The following is a 23,898-nucleotide window of genomic DNA, read 5'->3' on the forward strand; positions in this document are numbered from 1 at the left end:
TCGGCAAAATACTCCCATTTCTGTTGGTCCTGTGACCTACCGACAGTGTGTTAATTTATATACAAAAGGGAAAAGGTTTACACACCATGTGCTTGGTTATAACAAACATGGAAAAGAAAGCTAGCTGAGGTTAACCAGCTCAGAGGTCACTCAAAATAAAACACGATAAATGCTATGCACGTGTAGTGGTCAATCACATTTTTAAACTATACTTACTGCCCCAAACTCATTAACCTTTGGCTACTAATATTTAACTGTTATCAGTAGGACACTGCATAGTTAAGAACAGCAAAGTCCTCCAAAGAATGCAGAGAGGACATTTCACTGAGAGACCAAAGAACACCTCCTCAGAATGTAGTCTATAAACCTAACACAGAATTAAAACAGAGGATTTCCCCAAAAACTTCACACAAACTGAGGAAAGGTCTGATTCTATAGAGACAACAAAATCCAATATATAACACTAATTTTTAAAATCATCAATCTATTCAGTCTCAGAAAATTTCATCAGAAACTAAATAGGTATTCAATATTTTATATTGCACATTAAAAATGAACTCAGAAAGCAAATTTTAACAATTTAGGTAAAGTAAAATAGTTACTTAAGCACACTCTCCTTTTCTCAGCAGTAAATCTAAAGCTACTTCCTTTGTCACCTTTGCTTAGTGACCCAGCTAACAAAATCTAGAATTTACAAACTCGATGTTTTAAAAAGTAAACTTCTTGCTATAATCAACTGCACTATGAGAAACAAACAAACAAAAATTCAAGGGCAGTTTTATATAATACTCTACTAAAGCATACACTGACATGATCTTCCTGGTAATTTTTTTTAAAGCCACATGTGGCTTTTCCTGTTGTGTTACAAGGTCTAAAAAACTTGCTTTCCAGTCACTTAACTCCCATGCCCAAAGTTCATGGTAATACAAACCAGAGTTAGAAAGGATGAGGTAAGATAAGGAGTGTGAACATATCCCCCTAAAACATTGTTTTTTCTTACCTCCTCCTTAATATTAAATCGTGATGGTTCTTGTCTGCTTCGGTTTGACCGCCTAACCCCATAAACATCAGGATATTCTTCCCACATCTGTAAAATTAACAGACTACACATGAATCTTTTTTCTTGACTCCCATTTACTATTTACATTATTGGAACATATATTTCAATTTAAGTGAATTCAAATAACTATATATCAAAGGGGTTGTTTTGTTTAATGAGACAATAAAGGACCATCTTTAAAAAGAATAAAGCATATTACCCTAGAACTCTAACTAAAGTTGTGACAATGCCTCTTCGTCACTACACGGCTATTAAACTAGAAAGTACGTTGACTACCCATTGTCAAAACATAAACTTACAGTTGAATAATATGGAGACATAAGAGAACTGCTTACACTAAAAAAATATTTACTTATGAATTTTAAGTCCCTAATGCTTTCAGTTTCAGCTTTGACTGCATAAGACTCATCTGAGAAACTCAAAATCAACAGAGCCCCACCACCAACTCTTGTTAAGTAAGAACCAGTTTACTTAACATATATTTAAAAATTCCTCAGGATGTGCAGAATGCCAGATACAGTCAAAATTCAGCATTTCGAACATTCAGCCTTAAGTTCTCAGAAGGAGACCCATGGCACCCTTGCCCCAGCACACTTCACTGTACTAACAGTACTTAACCCTTTGCCTTTAAGACCTGATTTTGGCCTCTCCTGCCTTCCAAGATGGCCTACACTCTTTCTATGGAGTGTGTATCTCCCCAAATAATCCTTCTTTCACTTTAAAAGACTCAAATTAACAAATCAAAAGGAAAGATACAAAAGGTCCCCCCCTCCCTTTTCTTCCTTATTCGTCTAACCCCCAGCCTCACTCATCTTCCCACAGGTAACGATAAGTATGTTGCGTGTGAATGAAGTGAAGTGAAAGTCGTTCAGTCATGTCCGACTCTTTGCAACCTCATGGACTATATAGTCCATGGGATTCTCCAGGCCAAAATACTGGAGTGGGTAGCCTTACCCTTCTCCAGGGGATCTTCCCAACCCAGGGATCAAACCCAGGTCTCCCACATTGCAGGAGGATCCTTTACCAGCTGAGCCACAAGGGAAGCCCAAGAAAACTGGTGTGGATAGCCTTTATCTTCTCCAGGGGATCTTCCCAACCCAGGAATCAAACCGGGGTCTCCTGCATCACAGGTGGATTTTTTACCAACTGAGCTATGAGGGAAGCCCATGTTGTGTGTTCTTTTAATGAAACCAATCACCTATAGGCAAAATAAATTTAAAAGATTGTGGAACACTGAAGTGAAGATGCACAACAGAGTTAAACATTTAGAAGAGATGCTTGAAAGCCAAGATTAGAAGGTTGGATTTGCCATTGAAATATGGGAGGCAGCTAATGTCATGAAAATATTTGGAGTGAGGCAAGAGAAGCCTCGGGCTATGGCTCATCATGAAATGTGTGGAAAGTGGACCCGTAAAAAGACAAAAATGATGAAAGACGATCCAGGAACACAATATGTCACAAAGGCAAGGGAGGACATAATCAACAGTACCTTAATAAAAAAAAAAAATCCCAAGAAAGCCAAAGAAAAACAACCCCTCCAAAGATAATAAGCATGATGTTCTAAGGAATAGGCATTTCAGAACGAGAAGCCATATAATCATGTAGTTCAGTGTCCTCAGTTTACAAAAGGGAAAAATTCTTAACCTTAGAATGAGTCGGAGGACAAAAGATCCAACCAAGAATTAGTAATAATCAAGCGGTAGGAAATAAAGGCAAAAAAGGCAGCAAATGTCCACAACTCGACCCAATGGGGCAGAGAAAGGGAGGTAGCAGAGCTTTGCTCCAGCCCCGCCAATCAACCCACACCCTGCCCTTTCTTAAACCTGAAAGCTGTAAAATGGCTCCACAGGAATTAGTGTTTATTAACTGGGTGGCTCAATTCTTTAAATGGTACTACATTAATTAGCTTTACCATTTTAAAATATTAGGCATTCAGGCTCACCTGTTGGAACTTTATTACAACATACACTGTAACGTGTACATCCTAAAATCATCTTGTGTTCCCATCTGTCCTTTTGAGGGCTAATGATACCTAATTCAACTCTTCAATAAAAGCTACCATGTGAAAGAGAAGAGTGTACAGAAAACAAAGAGTGTTCTTTACAAGCTTGTTTTAGAATAATTATTAAAGTCATAACCTAATCATTCTAACTGGCTAGTACATCCATCCATGTATCTATTAACTTCTTAAAACTGATCACCTTAATATTTCTGGCCAAAGCTGTACTTCCACTGTGACATGCAGTCTTAATCCTGTCTCTCTTTAAATTAAGTTTTACATATATGTATGTATATTATACATACACATATATATTTGGCCTTACAGTTGATTCCCAGAATCCCAGTCAACATGACTTTAGTCAAGTTTTAAACACCCTGTGCAAGTCGTGGTTTCTATGGCTTGCTTTACTCTCTGCAAGTAAAGAACTCTTCACTGTATAGAAGAAAGTTAAAAAAGATGGCCAAGCAAGGCCTTCTGCAGGTACATTTCTGAGCTGAAAGACACTCAGAGAAGATACTCTAAGCGGTACCTTCCATATACAGGGTCTCTCTGAAATAATCACCACCTGAAATGTCTCCTGTGAAAGGTCTCCACATACGGAGCAGGCAACACAGCACAACCCTTGAGTGTCTGAAAGTCCCTTCTCTGGTGATAAGCTAGGTAGCAAGGACAGTTTTCATTTCCCTGTCCCTAACACTACAACACTACCTGCATTCCCCAACCTCCCACCAGCCCTTCAGGGCCATTTAATCTTAAGCAATGACTATACTGGGAACAGAAGAACTGAAATAACAGTTAATCTCAATTCTGCCAACAGTTGAAAGCCACTTCATTTTTTTTTTTATTTCAGGATTGTTGAAGCTATTCTATAGAAGTTGCAGGTAATTTAAAATCGTTTGTCCTCCTGGGAAGATCTCTGTGTGTAGACACAGATTTGTATCTTAGAGGAAAAGTTGATTTCTCATAAGGCTTTCAGCATAAGACATTTTTAAACTTCTAAAACCAATTTTTAAATATTTTTAGTGATTCTAAACTTAATTCTCTCAAATTAGAATTTCAAAAGATCAGCTGCATCTCATGACTACCCAGACCAAGTCATTATTTTTCCCCAAAAGGAATGCATCCCAAAGTTTGGACATCAGTGAGAAAATTCTATGCAACTCAATTTTCACCTTTTTGCATTCTCTGCTGGAAAATTCTTCTGATAGGCGAAGAGTATCTACATTGCCTAGGTACAGATAATTTCTTTTCTGTGAGGATTACTTCTCTATTCTTTAATAAAATAAAACATCCCTTATTCTTGGACTGGAATCATCCATCACAGTACAACTGCATTTCACAATCATCTGTGAATGATTTTCTCTGGTATTACTCACTATTGTGCTAAAATAAATATATATATTTTAACCACCTTTTTTAAAATGCCAAAAAAAAAAATGTCTCTCTGCCCTGACTGTTCAGCAAGGCTGATTGATACCTTCTTCACATCAGCTATCCGTTCCTTCTTAGAGGCTGGTTTCTCTTTGGCTTCTGGAAGAACTGGCTGGGACTTGGAACCTGCCGATTCACTCTCAGATTCCGACTGACTCTCCGAAGATTCAGAGCTACTATTTGACTCACTGCCATGGCCACTTCCTGGGTCGCTGCCCTGCTCACTCTCCGACTGGCTGCCTGAGTCTGAACCCGAAGCTTCTTCAGATGCTGAATGACTTAATTTAAAAAAAAAAAAAAACAAAGATTAAAAAAAAAAATTTAAGAACTGCCACATAAATCGGTTTTAAAAGAAAAATCCTAGCATTACTATGACAGCAAATAGTAATTTGGTAATTAATACAAGATCAAAATTTTCAAACATACGTTTATATTCTTATTTGCAAATATTGTCACTAGTGCCATTCTCAACATCCCTGACAGCTACCATTTCCTGATTTACTTATACAATGCCATATGCCACATAATTTATATAGATTAGCTCTTTAAAAATAAAATAAAATGGGGGATATTATTTTGTCCTTCACTCAGATGAAGAAAAACTGAAGCTTAAAAGTAGTTAAACAATTCTCCAAGATGACACAGGTAGGGTTTGAAACCAGGTCCATCTGTCTGAATCCAGTAAGTCTTATTTGTTCATTATTCAGCCCCTCTCTCAAGACAAAGACAAAATCAAAACAAAGCAAAAGGAACAAACAAAAAAGCAACCAACACAGAACAAAACAAAACCAAGGCAGAGTCACTCAAACAGTAAAAATGCAATCGATGCAATTATCCAATCAATGGCTCTCAAAAACAGGTGCAAACTAAAAACATACACACACTAACCCCAAACCAGAACTCCTGCCCTGAAATTTCCTGCAGGTGCGTTCCAGACCTGGTAGACTTAAAAGAAAAGGATAAACAAAGAGTCTAATCCAATAAAGACTGCCATTGGCTTCCCATACAACACCAACTGCATCATTCCAAGCCCCCATCAGGAAAGAGCAACAGGTAAATGGCAGCAGAAGTCACACCAAAAAATAAAACAGAAGGCAAGGGAAGACTGAAGGCAATATACCACCCTGTGTTCCTCAGTGTTAAAAAGAGAGCCAGGGGCACGGTGGCAGGAATGAGGATACTCTAAAGAGACGTAAATCTGATGGACTCTACAGGGGGAAAAAGGTGGACAGCTCCCTCAGCTCTTCTGCTTAGAAACTATCTGTTCATTTAGGAGAGGCAGAGCAGAGGAGGAAGCAGGCAGCAACCCAGAACCTAAAGTAATGCCAACACAAAGGACCTCAGGTCTAGCAACCAGAAGACCAAAGACTGATGGCATGAAGCCAGAAAGGACTTTTTAAAAAGAGCGAGGCTTTTTATCTACTACCACTCCCTTCCAAACTAGAAATGAGGGGCTACCATTTGACAGATGTGTCCACAGAATGAACAGGACGGTACACAGGGAAGAGGCATTGACCCAAACATCCCATGTGACCCACAGCAAGCAAAATACGGTCAGAGGGACTTCAGTTTACATGAGGAAGCAATGAGAACACAGGGAGTGGGAGAGTGTCTACCTTGGGAAAGGGAGCAGAAGGGGAAAGCGACTTATTTGTCCGATTATGTAGTAGATGCCAGGCAATATGCTGAGTACCTTACATGTCTGTTTGGCTTATACATCCCCCAGCACAACACTTTTAGGCATTATTACCTAAAAGTGGAGGATGAAAGTGCTGGGGGGAGTGAGGCAGAAATTCCACCTCAGGTGTGGCTCTAAAAAGCTCATGTTTTGTTTCACCACAAGAGTTCAAAGTCCTAGAGACTCAGCCGATCAACTTGATCCCTGTAACAGTGACTCAGTACCTTCAAGGCCCCATTACACTTACCGACTCCTGGGTCCTTGGCACAGTAAAGTTAACTAGCCCAGGTGACTAACACATCTTAACTCACTTATTCTCCACCTGTGACCACTCAGAAGGTGCTCAACAAGCAAGAAGAAAAAAGAGAAAGTAAGCAGTAACCAGGAAAAAAAAAAAAGTAACCAGAAGAAAAAAGAGAAAGTGCAGGCTCTGGCCCTCCTGGCTTGGGGCTCCACCCTAGATCATCTCAGGCCTGCGCCCTCTTGCAACCAATGCCATCAGTCACTGCCAGTGTGATGTAAACAGTTCGATACCAGTTCCCACGTCAAGGTATACCTGTGTCCATGAATACCTCATTCTCTTTGAATGGCCTCATAGGATGAATACATATTTAAACTGCTCCCTTGTTAAAGGGACATTTAGGTTATTTTCAAATTGTTCTCTTATCGAATAGGCTACAGATATCACTGATATACTTCCATATCTCTGTATTCCTGAGCAAAATATTTAGATTTTCAAACTGTTCACTATAACAAAATTATATTTTTGTATATATGCTTCACGTGCAGCTCTGTATTTGTTTGTGTAGGAAAGTGACCTCTGGAAATGCAAGCAGGCATACACCACCTTTCAGGTAAAAAAACACATCCAGGTTTCTATCAGTACATAGCCACGTGCATAAAACCATTTTAATCACCAAACTGCCAACAGTGCTTTACTCTATGGGGTGGATTATTTGAAGTACCTTGTGCATTTCGTGAATTACTTGTGCAATTTAAAAAATAAAAGTAGTAACTCTGAAAGTCAAATCCAAGAGAAAACATGGAATTTTCAACTGTGTTTACCTCTGGGGGTAAAGGGAGGCAGATGTAATCAGAAAATGATATGGACGGGTTTTAGGACTGAGGCTGAATGGTTGAGTTCATAGCCGTTCACTATGTATCAATCTTTTTAGTCTTTCAAATTGTTCATAATAAATTCAACCGAGAGTCAAATTCAAGGCAAGGGTGTAAGAATCCCCAATCCTACACAAAATGAACTAAAGATATGCATGAGAGTAAGATCAAGGTTTTATTTTTTAATCATTTCTGAAATAAGTCAGATTTAAGCGACCTAAAATAACATTGGGGGGGGGGGGGTGTTTTCCAAAAATAAGCCTTAATAAAGAATAACTCAATTAATTTGCATACTTCTTCTAGGAGGACAAATTCCTAAATGGTGAATTAGAAAAAGAATATTTAGAAAAAACTATAAATATCTCCACATTTAAGATACTGATGACCTAATTATTAATTCAAAGGACATGAAATTCCCCGAAATATTATGAAGATTCACTATTAATGCCTAATAATAATACTAAATACTATCAATATTAAACTGTAGCCTGCTATGTTTAGAGTAGGAGATGTGTAAAGTCCACAGGACTGGAAAACAGGACAAATCAAGTTAGAGGGTAAGTAGTCCTCTCATTAAGCTTTCACCTAAATTAAAGTAATAAAATTACCTGATTTCCAATGGCATTAATAGCTAGTTATAAGGCAATGAAAAATGGAATTTCTGAGAATGATTATCCACCATACATATAGAATTCTCATGAAAAATAAGTTTACTTAAAAATTACACAAAACCTAAGTTGCAGACAAGTTTTGTAATTTTTGATTGAACAATCACAACAATGGAAACACAATGTATAAATAAATAAAGGGGACTAAAGTCAAAATTGCGAATTGCTGGATTCCAATAGAAAAATACTTATTTAAAAAAGCTTTAAAAAAAATCTTAACACTTCCTGTCACTCACTGCTAAAAAAGATTTGTTGACTCTTCAAAATCCCTTTCAAGCTGGCAAAAATAGAGATTAAGTGTGTCTTTACAACTTGACTGTGAAAGCAAGCTGTTCCCTTTTTAATCACCACTTTAGCAAATGACCACAAGAGGGCAGCACAGCAATACTTGACTAAAGAGCAAGCCTGCGGTTCTCTGCCCAAGAACTGCCATTTCAGCACTTGCTGGGTTCTGTTTATTTTCCTAAACTTACAAAATGGCCGAACTGCTTGGCAGAACTTGTTTTTCTGGTTGGTGGTGGTGAAAGCAAAATCTAGTAAAAACACAAAGCAATCTACACTGGAATTCCATAGAGCTTATTTCCAGACTATGTACTAGCAATAATAAAAGAACTAGCATTTATGGAGCACTTTTGTGTCATATGTTAACATTCTCCTCTAATCCGTACCCTCATTTTACAGTTCTTGCCCAAGTATGTGTCTATGCCAACCCCATCCCCACAGTCTGAAATATGAAACCCACAGTATTAACCTCTAAGTGGTATTGCTGTCCCTGTCATAATCAGTTAAAAGAGATTATCAAACCACCCAGCAAGAGATCAAGGCCAGAACCATTTCAAGGGCAGTGCAGGACAAGTCCTCCTCAGTCACTCCTATGTGTCATAAGAGGATAGAAAGGCAAAGATCATTAAGTCACAAGTTTCTTACTGGTAATAAAAAACACTATAAAAAAAAAAACACTATAGTTCCTCTCATAAGTTATTTCGTCTCTTTAAGACCTCCTCCACCTCTGGTTCAAGTCCCATGATCCTGAAGAATAAGCTACATTTTAAGTCAGGTTCAAAGACAAGAGACTGAGAAATTTCAATGTACACTCAACAAAGGATTTATACATACAACACAGGAAGAATTACAAAGCAAAAAAAAATTCCAATAAAAACTGGGCAAAGGAAATGAACATGCAATTACAAAAAAACAAACAGCAGAAGCCAATAAACATTAAAAAAAAAAAGGTAATTAGGCCTCACTAGTAACTTGGGAAGTGTAATTACAGCCCATTAATTTTACACTTATCTGCTCTGCAGAAATTAAAAAGTCTGGTAACATTAAAGTTTGAGGAGAAAGTAGGGGAAATAGTACTCATATATGATTACTGAAAAAGTAATCAGCAAAAGCTTTGGAAACCTATTTTGTGTTATCCAGTTGAGCTAAAAAATACACGTATGAATCATGTGATTCAATCAGTGGGTATATAACCTAAACCAATCATCAAATGTGTGCAAGAGGTGGAAAAGTATATAAAAATATTCAGAGATCTGCTCACAAGATTTTTAAAAAGGAATTAACTTTCATGTTCATATATGAAAATGCAAAGAAAATATGAATATATGAATATCAGTTCAGTTCAGTCACTCAATCACACTATGCAATTAACTACAGCAGTTAAGACTAGGGATGTGTCATCTATAAAAATCAATATGACAATTTCAAGGCCGTATTTTTTAACACAAAATATATTGCATGAATCATATAATTTTTAAAGTGCCAAGTTTTTCATATGCCAAGTTCATGAGAGTGACAAGGGAAAAGGGGTTAACAGGATTTTAACTGTATCTATCTTGTTTAAAACTTTAATTTCATTCTTTGAACTTTTCTGAACTTTTCTTAACCTCTCAAAAAAAGAGCTGTGTTTCTAACACTGCAGAACTAATTAATATTCTGACACAGATCATCCTCAGATTCAACAATTCTTTGGGAATCTACTTTAACACTGGGAATACGAAGGATTCTCTTTTCAGAAAAAGGTATTGGGTTGGCTGAAAAGTACATTCAGGTTTGGGAAAAGCCAAATGAACTTTTCAGCCAACCCAATACCCATGAGACAAAATGCACACCAAAATGCCCTGTACAGTTTCAGAAGATAAAGGGTTAAGTCCTATCAGTAACCATCTCTTGCTTCCAAAATTAAGAAAAGGGGGGGGGGGGGGGGCCGGGAATCTACCTTTCATAACCATGCTTCTAAAATTCTCAGCTGGTGTCAGGCAGAAGGCACCTTTATCTCTATTATGCTACTTCTGCTGCCCAATAACCAGGAAACACTGGAGTGGTCCTCAATAGTTTAGAAAAACGTAAAACAAATGGAACCCAGACAAACAAATCAGTAGGGAAAAATGAGTTATAACAAGAAGCCTGGGTACAAATTAAATACCCATTTCACAAACAGTTATCCCGATCCAGATCTGATAATGCCCTAAGGACTACACAAAAGGCAAGCTTTCTACCCAGGTAGAAGACCAACATGGAAGACCAACCCTTCGCGGAATGAAAAGCAGTTACAAGAACAACTAGCCCTATAAACCACCATGGGTTTCTCTGGTGGCTCAGTGAAAGAACCCACCTGCCAATTCCGGAGACAAGGGTTTGTTCCCTGGGTCAGGAAGATCCCTGGGAGGAGGAAATGGCAACCCACTCCAGCATTCTTGCCTGGGAAATGCCATGGACAGAGGAGCCTGGCGGGCTATAGTCCATGGGGTCGCAAAGAGTCGGACATGACTTAGTGACTGACAACAAAGACATAATCCACCATATCAACTGATGTATTTACCCCTATTTAGACCCTGAGGCTGGATGAACTTGTTTGACCAGGAGTTCCTTTCAGCCCTTTGAGTCTTTTCTTTCCTTATTAATAACTTTCAGGCAATTGTGTTTTAGACTTTTAAAAGACAGTAACTCCAGAGTTCAAAGGAGATTTAAAAGTCCTGGCTGCTAAGCTCAATAGTAAATGTGGAACTTATGCCCATATTGTCACAGGAAGTGAGGTCCCTGAACCAGTCCACAGAAAAGGTGAGGGCTCCCAACTTTCTTTTTTCCAACTTTCTTAAGAACAACCAACAGTTTTTGAGGCAAAAACTTTACTGTTTTAGACAAGTTTCTCACATTTGCCATCACTGATGTTCTGCGCCAGACAACCCTGCTGGGGAGAGGGTGGAGGAGATAGACAACCTCGTGTGTGGTAGGATGTTTAGAGGGATCCCTGGCTGCTACGCGCTAGATGCTGACTGCAGTCCAACCCCAACCAAAAACACCTCCAGACGCTGCCAAAGTTTTGCAGGGGTGCAGGGAGGTGGTGTCCTTAATTTCAAAACTAGTTCATTAAAGCATTACTTAATTCTAACTTCTATTAAAGAAACAAGCTCAGAGGGTCCTGTCTGCAATTCAACAGCTAAAAAGAAACAGAACAGACCCAAAATCCTGTCCCATTAGCCCCTATTTCCCAAACCTGACTGAGTGCAGAAATCAAGGGAGCCTGTTGTCAACAGATTCCTGGGCACCATCCCAGATGGTGCTAGCGGTAAAGAACCCGCCTGCCAATGCAGAAGACAAGAGAGACACGGATTCAATCCCGGCATTGGGAAGATCGCCTGGAGGAGGGCGCGGCAACCCACTCCAATATTCTTGCCTGGAGAATCCCATGAACAGAGGAGCCGGGCAGGTGAGTCCATAGTGTCACAAAGAGTCAGACATGACTGAGCGACTGAACACACATGCATCCCTGAACGACTGAGTTACAACTTCCAGGCCAGAAGCCTGGGAATGTTTAACAAGCAAACTCAGGTGATTCTTAGCAAGTAGATTTGGGGACTTAAATGTCATATAAAGCTAAATTCAGAGGGAACAGATCTTTTAATCAAGCAAGAGTAAGGGAGCACTGCAAGAATTTGACCCATCAACCACTTCCCTCTAAAGGACAACTTACCAGTCATATGCTGCCTCCATGTGAAGGTCGAATAACATATACTGGAACTGAAGATGCTAGGTAAGACTTTTGACACCCACCACCATCAGGAACTACTTCTCCAGTGCATGCATAAAACAGCTGTTCCAGCCCTGGCTTTTGCAAGGCCACACCTGGAGCACAATTCTGATTATCTGCCCCCTCCCTTCCATCCCTCCTCTCCCTCCCCTCCCTCCCCTCCCTCCCCTCCCTTCCATCCCCTTTCCATTGAGAAGCTCAAGGTCTACAAACTGGCCAAATTCAAAGTGCATGTGTGGCTGGAGAAGGTCAAACCAGACAAGGGCAAGGTTCCAGAGCAGAGCCCCCTCCCCCCACCCACCAGTGCCTCACACTACCGCCAAGGCAATCACTTCCCGGATACAATTTAACTTGAATCTTTTCACGTAAAAGTATGGCTTTATGGCCTTTTGAAAAGCAATGTGTCTCTTCATCAGTCACACCGGTGATTTTCACCTTCTGGTTTCTTAATAAGTTTAAGGTAAACAGAACACAGAATCATTCTACATTTTCAATCACCAAATACTTTCCGCTTACCCATCTATAATAATTCATCCTGGAGCCAAACTGCCAGTGCCTGAATCCAAGTCTACGCTGTCCTCGCCCTTGTGCCTCAGTTTTCTCGTCTATAGAAGAGGAGTGATGATCAGGCCTACCTCATAGACACAGTGTGAGGACAGACAGCTCAGATGAACACACACCAAGGATTTGGAATAAGCTGCAGGCTCACAGCAGTCACTATCTCAGCAATTACTGAGCCTCTGCAGAATAAGTCAACACAGGTTTCAATGAAACATCTCTCAACAATCAGATCTACTGGTTTGATATTTAACCTAAGTGTAACACTGTAAGCAGAACCAGCAAAAATGAATCTGAGAAGTAATTACAAACCCTCTAGCTCAGTATACAACCCGACTGAAGGAATGGGATGACACGGGTAGTATAAAAAAGCTCAGCAGGACGCAAGACCACCCACAGAAATTCAAAGGCAAGCTCTGGGGACGGCTGACCTGGGAAAGCTAGCGGAAGGAGGTCACTAGCGATCCTGCTACACTAACCTTCGCGCTAAATAAAATATACATTCACAACTCCTTAAAACAGCGCCTGGCACAGCGAGCACGCTATAAAATGTGAATCGACTCTGGTATTTTCTTATAAAATGTTCACCGCATATGTTATTTTCCTTCAAGATAAAAATCCAAAATGAAAGATTACCAGCCATGGCTGGACTGAGAAATCACTCATATATACGCAATACCTTGAGATTTATTTTTATATCCTACTCTTATTCCGTTTTTAAACGCTGGTTACAATTCACAATCCACCAATGGATGACAAATATCACCGTAAATAACTGCTTCACAGGACAACCCAGGGCAACCACTCCGGCCCTAAACTACCTTTTCTCAGCTGGGGGAGAGAAGGAATTCTGAATGGAATGTAACTGCATTCAAAGTCAATTATGGAATCCAAACTTTCAGAGGTATCTAAAAGGGTCTCGAGAGTCCCTTGGACTGCAAGGAGATCAAACCAGTCAATCCTAAAGGAAATCAACCCTGAATATTCACTGGAAGGACTGTTGCTGAAGTTGAAGCTCCAATCCTTTGGCCACCTGATGTGAAGAGCTGACTCATTGGAAAAGGCCCTGATGCTGAGAAAGATTGAGAGCAGGAGGAGAAGGCGGATGCAGAGGATGAGATGGCTGGATGGCAAGCTCCGGGAAGCCTAGCGTGCTGCAGCCCACGGGGTCACAAGGAGGAGGACACGACTGAGCAACTGAACAACAAGAAGGTTTAAGACGACAATCACAGTAAGGAAGAGACAGCAAGAGTTTAAAGCAATTGGGGGGCAAGAGAAAAAAAAAACCAGTATAAAGTTTAAAGGTATGCTACAGTAGGATCTGGCATGCCGTTGAATGGAAACCTTCCCTCTTTTCCATACACCACCTCCTTATGAGCACCCCAGCCCCACTGCTTCCAAACCAACTGCCAGGTGCCCTAGAAGGGAGCTGAGAAACCAGGACAGGTGTACCAAGCGCTCCGTCGGGAGATCTGTAACACATGCGGAAACGTCAATGTACGGGAACAAGGCAAATCTAAACACATGCAGAGCTTTTAAAACCAAATCCCCAGGGGCTGGGCTGGACACTGGTGTTTTTAGAAGCTCTCCAAGGTCACCAACCAACCAACCAAAAAAAAAAAAAACCAGAACTCAACAGATTCATAGACCAAAAGTAAAGGAAACGAAGGAAGCAGTGGAAACCCAAACACAAATCACGAGACTACAGGTCTAACAGAATAAACGGGACAATGCGCATTACATTACATGAAACAAATGCCACTGCGGGGAAGACTGATGGGTAAAAGCAACCTACAGCCAACTCAGTATTTGTTGTAAATGTTAGAGCAGTTACGTTTATAGCCAAACAGCACTGTGCCTTGGTATGAATCATTCCCTCTGGTACAGCCTGAGGTAGAAATGAGGCAGAGGGTGAATGAGGGCGATGACTGCCAGCCCCAGGAGGAGGAGACAAGGCCTCCACTCACAGGGACTGCCAGCAGGACTGTGACTCAACACAAGCTGGGCCAGCCCAGAGAGCCACACACTCCCTTCAGAAGGCTGGGCTTCTCGGGAAAAGGGAAGAACAATTCTAGGATTAACAAAATACACCCAAGGTGTCAACTAACTAAAATCACCTCAACTGGCCTAAACTGACTTCTGTGGGAGGCCTGGCCACCAGTCTCAGGGGCAACCTGGCTCTTAAAGAGCAACTTAGAAACTATTGAAAAAGAAAGATGAAACATGAAGAATAAAGTGTTACTCGTAGCTTGCAGTTATTGAGTACTTTCAACCTAACAGTGTCTCTGCTAAGCACTTTATAAGCATTACATAATTTAATCTGCATAACCCAATGAAGCCTGTAATTATCCACTTTTTTTTTTGGCTGCACTGCAAGGCATATGGGATCTTAGTTCCCTGACCAGAAACTGAACTCACATCCCCAGCAGCGGAATTGACTCTTAACCACTGGACCGCCAGGAAGGTCCCATATCCACACTTTAAAAATCACAGAATTCCAGCAATGTACTTCACTGGCCTAAACTGAGAAAAGTTGTCTGCACTAAAGTAAACGCTGCACCATGCCTGTATGCTCTGTCGTGTCCGACTCTTTGTGATTCTATGGGCTGTAACCCACCAGGCTCCTCTGTCCAGGGGGTTCTCCAAGCAAGAATACTGGAGCGGGTTGCCATTTCCTCCTCCAGGGGATCTTCCCGACCCAACCTGCATCTCTTGTGTCTCCTGCATTGGCAGGCGGGTTCTTTACCACTAGTGCCCATCACCGTACACACCTCTCGCCAGGCCAGGCAGAGAAGGAACTGCTAAAGACTTCACAAATTACAAAATGACTCATTAGAACTGAATCATAAGTATAAAATCAGAACTATCATTACAAAGCTGCCTTATCACTCCTCTGCATCATTCTCCTCATAAAGAGGAGACCCCCCCAAACTGTGGGGTCTCTCCAAAGTTATCACTAAAATAACAAAAAAGGTGACCTTAGCCAAACATCTTAACATAATGCTGTACATCAATTATATTTCAAAAATAAAGTAAATGATAGAAATAGACATGAGATTTGAGAATCAGAGGCAGGGCCTGGGAATGGTTCAGGGGGAGGGGAGTGAATCTGGGGGAAGAGGGAGTTAAATGAAGGGAGATAAAACGTATAAACTTCCAGTTATAAAACAAATATAAAATATGTGCTCCAACACTGCTAAATCACTGATAACAAACATACAACACTCACTGGCACTTACTGAAATGTGTCAACTTTCGTTGTTTCGACTTTATACTAAACTAATAACACTAAAGTTCCAAAGAGGTAGTAACAGGCAATTTTGGTGAGGTATGAATTTGAATTCAATGTCCAGTCAGGCTGAAATGCAGGAGGGAAGTAGTCAGCTATAGTAACAAACAGCAGCATAAGTAAGGCAACACAGTTGTTTTTAATTGTATACAAAATAACTCTTGAGTGATTAAAAAAAAAACAAAAAGTTTCTTCTCTAAAGGAACCTCTTCAAGAAATCCAATCAAGTTTTAAGGCTCCCCCCCACACACAAAATTAAAAAACCCTTCAAAAAATTGATGCTCTGGTCCAGAATACAATTACCAGATGTCACACAGAGCAGTCACTTAATATTTTTATATCAGGAACAAGCTGGCTGTGCTACATTTTATGTGTGAAAGGACAGAAGTCTAGAAATAGGTGGTTTTAGGGGGCATATCTCACAATTGTCAGGGTGGTTTAACTGCATATGGAAGGATGTCAGTCAACCAATTATAAAATCTGTGAGTTTCACATACTGTCAAGTAAAATGCAACTGAACTTTCAGATTCACCTCTCAAAAAATAACTTGCTAAAAATTTTATAACTAAAGTTCCTCATCAAATAGTCTGCCCACCTTCTTGCAATTGCTTAACCTTTACAAAAGATGTTACACTCCAAAAAGCCAAATGCCAAATGGAAACTGCAGGTTTTCAAAACAAGAATCCAAAAGAAAGAAAAAAGATTAACTAGCACTTTTCTTGCCATTTCATGACATTCTGCACACAGGAGGAAAATCCATAGAAGGCTCAATGAACAGACCTAATACTCCGCTTCTTCAATAAGTTAATTGGCTCCAAGTAGCATGCAAATAGTTCACAGAGATTAAGGATGTATCATAATATTCATTTTAATTCACACAGTAATATCTATGACATCTACTACAGAGCAGTTTACATCCTAGAACACAACCGCAGTGTTATTCTCTTTTAATTTAGGGCATTTAGCAAATAAAATTTTAATGTAACCAGAACTCAATCACAAAATATAAGAACAAACCTTTCTTCTAATATGTTAATGATCTTCAAATTCTAAGTACTGTCCCTAAGGCTGTTAAAATTTTCATCATATATATTTAAGCATATAACTGAAAAATCATTTACAGAATATTTGATGAACAAGTCTATAAAACAAACTGAAAACCCAATTTCACCTAAAAGTTTCAACAAAGAATTCCTCCTGAAGAACCAAAACTATGCGAACCTACAAAACCAATTAATAATGTAGTGAATTTTACTCTACAAACTTGATACAGAAAACATTCACGATACGCCCAGAGAAACATTTCTACCTCCATTCAGGAGTTCCACATCTCTTTGGAAGTATCGTATTTTACTCCATAAAAAAATCTTAACTATTGCCAACAATCTGACTGATATTGCACTGACTGTTAAAACACCCCCCAAAAGCTTGGGGGAAAAAACTATTCACCGGGGTACGGTTACAGTATTGATTACAGACCAATACTGTCTTTCCTTTGTGCTTAAGTTCATTACTTGTGACCAAATTATAAAGTAATGGTTGGTAAGCTATGATTATTTTTTTAACCAGAAACCTTGCAAGGGTTGCTAAACAAGGCAGACCATGAGCATCACTGTAATATTTTAACAGGTTTACCAGGACTGAATTAAAATTTCCAGAACGGGGAAACTTTCCTAAGATTTCACCAAGGAGTTCCACTATTGCGCATGCTTCGTGAGTCACTATTCTTTAGCAAGTGCTGTAACACTTACAAAGACTTGTCTCCTAACACTTCTTTATAGTAATGAATGGCTATTGCTGTATTCGTTTGTTAACCTGATATTAGTAAACTAACAGTTACTAAGAAGATGAAAATCTCTTGCTATTTTCTACCTAATTATCCCTTAAAAATAAATCACTTTGCACATACTGACCTGAGTTTTTCTCCATCAAATGTCAACTGAGAAAACGTTTGGTACCAAGTAAAAATGCACGGGGACAAGTTCAAATAATCTTCCCTTTGTTTATGAGCCATGTCTTAAACAACAGCTCTAACACCATTAACAACTTTCAATTAAAATAAAAATATCTCAACAGTGAAACGCTTTTGGTCAATGGTCAGAAACTCACTAATCTTCACGGTAAACACAGACACACAAAAATAGAGGGAAAAAAAAAAAGAACCCTCCAAGATATGAGAAAGGAAAACGAAAATTGTAAAAATAAAAAAAAAAGGCAGGTTTTCGAATTGAAGTTTTTCGATTACTGCCCTTCACTTTCTCCATAAGCAGAAGCCGCTTCTAAAACAGTAAAACCATTCCTAGGGTTGCGCAAAGAACACCCGCCGCAGGGTGGAGACGGCCACAGACAGGGCGGAGGACGCCGCCGAGAAAGGCCGCCCACCGGAAAGTCCCAGCCAGCGACCCTGCCCCTCCCCCCACTCCGTGCCCCTCAGCTGGCGGCTGGTTCCGCGAAAAAGAACGACCCAGGCTGCGCACGCAACCTAACGTCATTGCGTACGCTCCTCCCTGTGGCGAGGGGCCTGACGTCACGGGGCGGAGCCTGCCCGAAGGCCGCCGCTGTTGACCCGCTGTTGCCAGGCGCGCGCACAGCCAATCAGCAGTCGGCGCCGGCGCCGGCCGGCCTTTGAACTCCGCACGGCAACTTCCTGCTGTTTGGCGAGTACACAGTGCAATGCAGTATGTCTGTCAGCGCTGCGGCACAAAGGAACAGCCATTTTGTGACTGAGCTGGACCTGCACCAAGATGCCAGGGGCTCAGAGCTGCTGCCTGCGCTAACTACCAAGCTGCCCTTTATTTCAGTACCAAAGAACGAAAAGGGGGGAGAGGGGCAGATGTTTTGGTAATTCAGGTTTCAATTTGCTTTATTTTCAGTCTTCTCAAAAATATCCCGACTCTTAAGAATTATCAGCATCATAAAATGGCTGCCACTTAAAAAACTCCCTGTTCCAGTTCACAAGCAACTGCATTATGCCAATTCCTAACCATCACCAGCCTTTTAAGACTGACAACTAAAAGGCTGATTTAAAAAGCAGATTTTGCCCGCAGCTCAGCTTATCAAAATAAATCTGGTTCAAAGGCAGAGGGTTTGGAGATAAATTTTAATAAACGTTTATGATAAAATCAAAACGCAGCGTCCTAGAACACAGAGCTCTTTGTGTGCACACTTCCACTCGCTTTCCCTTCTCTTCCCATTATTTGCTATTACTGAAGTCACCCCAACTGCGAATTCTTTTAGGTAAGTGTGTGAGCCTCATTTCTCAGTCCATCCCTAAAACTTTGTTTCAAATACTTAAAACTTAGATACCAAATCAAACATTTTTCAAAGTGAACTTTTAACCTTCAAAAACCATGACATACAACATGTAACATTATACTTAAGCATTAACTTCAAAAGAGTAACAAACTTACAAAATGACTATTAAGTATTGCCATTATTTCCCAAAACAGGAAAATACCAGATCTACCCAAACTTACATTCAGTTCTCCCAGGTCCTAAAGTAATTTCACAGACCAAAAAGTTTACTTGGCCTGTAAACTCCTCCCTTCCTCTCTGATGGCTCAGGCTGCAAAAGTCATTTTTCTAATAGTCCCCAAACACTAGACTTTGTGCCATTGAAACTAGGTCCTTCTGGAGAAATTCTGAAGCATTCAGGAACCAAGTACTAGCTATGTTAAGTCATAGTTTTAACTCACTTAAAAATACTAGCTATATTAACAGTCATAGATTTAGCTCACTTAAAAATAACAATTTACTACAGTAAAACATCACTAACACTCTCTTAGCTTTACAATTTTTAAAGGAAGTGATGTCATAATTATGTACATGTATTAGTATGCAATTTAGGGGGAACAGTAATTTAAAACTCCATCTTCTTTTCAAAGTGTCTCAAATATTTCACACTCATCAGGTGTATGAATCAAAATATACTTGACAAAACATTCAAAAGTACAGTGCATGCTTCTAGTTAAGCTGCAACCCCATAACCAGAAGACAAATGCATGGCAACTTGCATGTTTTCCAGGTCAGAGTCAATTATTAAAAGAAAGAATAACAAAACCACTTAATTTTTTTAAATTAGAAAGCAGAGTCTGATCAATGACGTTAACCACAAACCTTGCATGAGAAAGCCAAAACCCATGTGAGATATGCAAATCATACACTCAAGGGAGTACCAATTTTAGGTATTGAATCTTTAATAATTTGTCAAAGATTCCTGGGGATTCCTATTTCTTCAAGTCACCATCACTTTTCAGAAAAATCAGTTTAGAATCAGTAGTTTTCTGTCCTAAACCTAGCCTAGATAATTACACGGGTAATTCAATTTCAAAGACAGCAATCCGAACTATGTGACAACTCAATTTGCAAACGAATTTGGAAAGGTATTTTTCAAAGCAAGGGTGAAAATATTTTAAGTCTTATAAAACAAATAAGAATTCAACATTAGAAATAAGCCATGTTCAAAACTTTCAAATCACTAACCTAGTAATACATATTGTTTATAAAAAATTATAAAAGTAAAAGCAAACTGGGGAGGGAAAAAAATTCATATAAAACAATCAAATTCTTGTTAAATGCATTAATTTAAAATTTGTAATGTGACAGTTCATAGAACACACATCAAGAAATATATTCATACATACTTTGGAAAATTAATATACAGATCATACAACAAAACATCTTAGAGGCTTTTCATACAACAAAATATCTTAGAGGCTTTATTACTTAGTCACTAATACAGTGAACTCCAACAAATGTGAAACAAATCATGATTTGAACAAACGGTAACATTTGTAAGCTTCAGAAGATAAAGCATTCCAGACGACTCTGTCGAAATAAATCAATAAATTTAAAGCAGCTACAACTAAAATGTGAGGTTAAAACACTACATCTACCAACCAGAGAAAACTGTCTAAATATAAGCATACAAATGCAAACCTTAAAGTATTTTAAATATAAAATAAACAATTAGAATCACAGTAACACACACAAAACAGAAGCATATTAATTGTATTCCAAGATTTCTGTGATCACAGGTTTGATTTCATAAATGCAGGAACTGTAACCATCGAGTGTAAAGGTTTTGATTAAATCTTATCAAATTTCCTAAAATGTCAACAGTATCAAAAGAAACATAGAGTCAAATAAAAATATAAACTGAGAGGCATCAGTCAAAGGGTCCTTTTTGCAATTTCATTTTAAAATGTACATTTTTTCATTCATGTAACTTTCTCAAATGTCTATTTACTATAATTTACTACCACAAGGCTCCTCTATGGCCTTCAGTTACTAGTTTGGGTATCCTAGATTCTTCAAAGAAAAAATTTGCCTTGTATGTAAAATGGTGCAATGCAGCAATGGCTAAACCGACAAGGTCATTTTCCCACAGCACGAAAACCTAAAAACTGAAATTTACTGTCAAAAAACCTGTGGTTTGCAGGAAAGGCCCCCTTGAATAAAGGTACCTTACCTTTTGACTGCTGTAAGAGGCCTTAAGTCACAACTTAACTTTCATAAATTGCTACCAAAAAATTAGGGTGTGGCATATTAGCAATCTCAAGGTCACGCTTTAAAAAACGAGCTCAAATTAGTAAAATACTTAAAATAAAACAGACAGCTATCCTTGTCTGTCAAGGTAAACAATGTAAGCTGAGGTTTCCCCAAAAAAAAGAAAAAAGGAAGAAAGTTGATAGCTCATACCTCGATGCATTGCTGTGTAGCGAACTGTCCTCCTCTTGGCTTTTGTCCTTATTTCTCATCATCTTTTAATTCTTAAATATTAAGGGGGAGGGGGAATCTGTGTTTGCTTTGAAGTCCTGTGCCCAGGTATTTACTGTCAAAAGTTGAAAGAAAGGTAAGGTCCCAGCTTCTATCGATGGCTTTTATTATCAGGAACAAAGTCCTGACTATGTAACGATATTGTTATAACACAACGGCGGTAAGCACCAAAAAACAAAATATTTCTATTTTTTCCTTTAAAAAAAAAAAAAACATGATAAACCGAACAGAGGGAATCATCACTATCAATAAGGAAAGTTTCTCAAAGTAACACACTGGATACAAATAACAATCTCTGTATCTTATTGCGTCATCCAGGAATTTCACATATTTACAGAAAATAGAGCAAACTTAAACATGTAAATCTTTTAAATTACCACTAATGATCGTGAACTTACCTGATCCATGTAGTAGGTCCAAAGCAAGAGTCCTATCTAGTAGTAGAAAAATATCAGATCCCAAATAATTAAAAATAAAAACAAAATTCTCCGTTAAAAAGCAAAAAATAAATAATATAATCCTCAAATATGTTAACTGTTCAAAAAAATAAAGCAACAAATAATCCTGAAACGGGTCCGGAAGAAAAAAAACCTCATTAGGAGAGCGCACAAAAATGGAGGTGCGCCATGGCTTCTAAGCTGGAAAAACAACGACCTGGGCTCGCAGTACGGCTGCTTCTTTCCAGCAAGGCACGAAAAGAAAGCTCCCAAGAGCTGCTTTTCCCCCTAAAAAAGGCTCGAATCGACCCCAGTAAGCCACTAGGAGAGGCAGGGGGCTGCGGGGGCCCCCTGAGGCTGCCCGAAAGTTAGGGAAAGTTGCGTAAAGTGAGGCGAAGGCTGGGAGCTGAGCGCGCTCTCTCTAAGGCACAGCCGCCATCTAGAGCCTCCTTCCCAGCTCTGAGCTCTGCCTTTGATTGACACTCTCTACATTTACCCCACAACTCAGGTGATGTACCATAGACCCACCCCTTCATCTCCACCAAAAAAAAAAAAAAAAAGATCCTCCATCCCAGGGAGCCTAAGGACCCCTACCCCCACCCCTCCCTGCCCCTCCAGACCACCCCATCAGGCGGAGGGGGGAGGGTTTCTTAACCCCCTCTGGCTCAAACACCCTTTTTAAGCCAGAGAGAAATGTAATTTGTTCCTTTTGTCTAAAGATCTGCTAAATATTTCAGTCCTTGAGCTAAAATAACTTCCTCTCTGGACAGGAAGTGGTGTTTTATCAAGCCATTTTGAAAAAGGGATAATTCTTAGGAGAATATAAAGCTCAGCTTAAGTACTAATCTTTTTAAAAACTACCCCCCACCATGGTAAAATGGTTTCTAAATAAAAGCAAAACCTCAATTTCATAAATTAAAATTCAACTTTTGCCTCCCTTATGAAGCCTAAAAATTATCTAAGGATTAAGTTTAAGGGGGAATGTTCCATCCCAACTGGAAGGAAGGGGCACAAGAGCGCCTCCCTAGTGTTCAGTTGCATTAGGGCAAAAATTAATGCAACTAGTTTTTATTCAAAAATCTCAACTTTTCTTTGTATTTTCACAAAATTCTTTAACCCATTATACAACCTTGCCAAAACCATACCCCCAAATTCTCATACCATACTGATTCAGGCAAAACAATGTTACTGAATTCAAGAGCATGGAGCTACCAATGAAAAAACAAACCCAAGGAACTCCACCTCCAAAACCAACACATGTATTTCAACCATCCCCTTGTATTCCGAATCAAATTCTAAGTATATACCCATTTCAACAATGGTAAACTAGTAACAACCTGTCATATCTGATGGGAAAGTTACCAAAGTAATGTCACAGGGCAAAATCCTACGTGTCAAAACCATGACATTCACGTAAACAAAATCACTATGCCAAAACCAAATCATTCAACTTTCTCAACAAGCACCCCAAGAAAACATTCACACAACCAAAAACAATCAACTCTCCTCACTCGACGTTATCAGCCAGACCACCACCCTTCCCTCACTGAAAAGCCAACTTGAGACTTATACTCAACAAAAGCAGTAATTTGCACCCAGGTAAATGTAAAATCCATAACCAAAACCCAGTCTCAATTCCATACTTTCTACAAAAGATAATTTTGTACCAAAATCAAAATCCCACTTTTGATCTATATAAACCAACCAACTCAAATCAGCCAATGAGAATGAATACAACATCTCTATTGATCACTGACTTGTGTATCCTGGTATTTGACATTACAAACATGGTGTGATTAACATTTTCTCACCAAAACAAAACACAAAAGCTGAACTATCATTTGTTCT

General features: G+C 39.3%; 1 protein-coding gene across 8 annotated transcripts in view; it reads right to left on the bottom strand.

The window, feature by feature from the left end:
• The window catches only part of CHD2 (chromodomain helicase DNA binding protein 2), a 109,120-nt gene extending 86,545 nt beyond the window's left edge, over positions 1-22,575 (bottom strand). For 3 of the 8 annotated variants that reach the window (XM_061158628.1, XM_061158626.1, XM_061158627.1), the window contains exons 1-4: positions 22,012-22,574; positions 21,536-21,668; positions 4,540-4,771; positions 1,001-1,087 (exon numbers count right to left, since the gene is read on the bottom strand). In XM_061158628.1, the coding sequence (XP_061014611.1) occupies positions 1,001-1,087; positions 4,540-4,771; positions 21,536-21,597 (381 nt within the window). In that variant the 5' untranslated portion in view covers positions 21,598-21,668; positions 22,012-22,574. Of the gene's footprint in view, positions 1-1,000; positions 1,088-4,539; positions 4,772-21,535; positions 21,672-22,011 lie in introns of those variants that run through there. The other 5 variants (XR_009695392.1, XM_061158622.1, XM_061158623.1 and 2 more) reach the window with 5 other exon arrangements.
• Positions 22,576-23,898: the final 1,323 nt, after the last annotated feature.

This window comes from Dama dama, chromosome 13 (assembly GCF_033118175.1).
Source record: "Dama dama isolate Ldn47 chromosome 13, ASM3311817v1, whole genome shotgun sequence".
Classification (NCBI taxonomy): domain Eukaryota; kingdom Metazoa; phylum Chordata; class Mammalia; order Artiodactyla; family Cervidae; genus Dama; species Dama dama.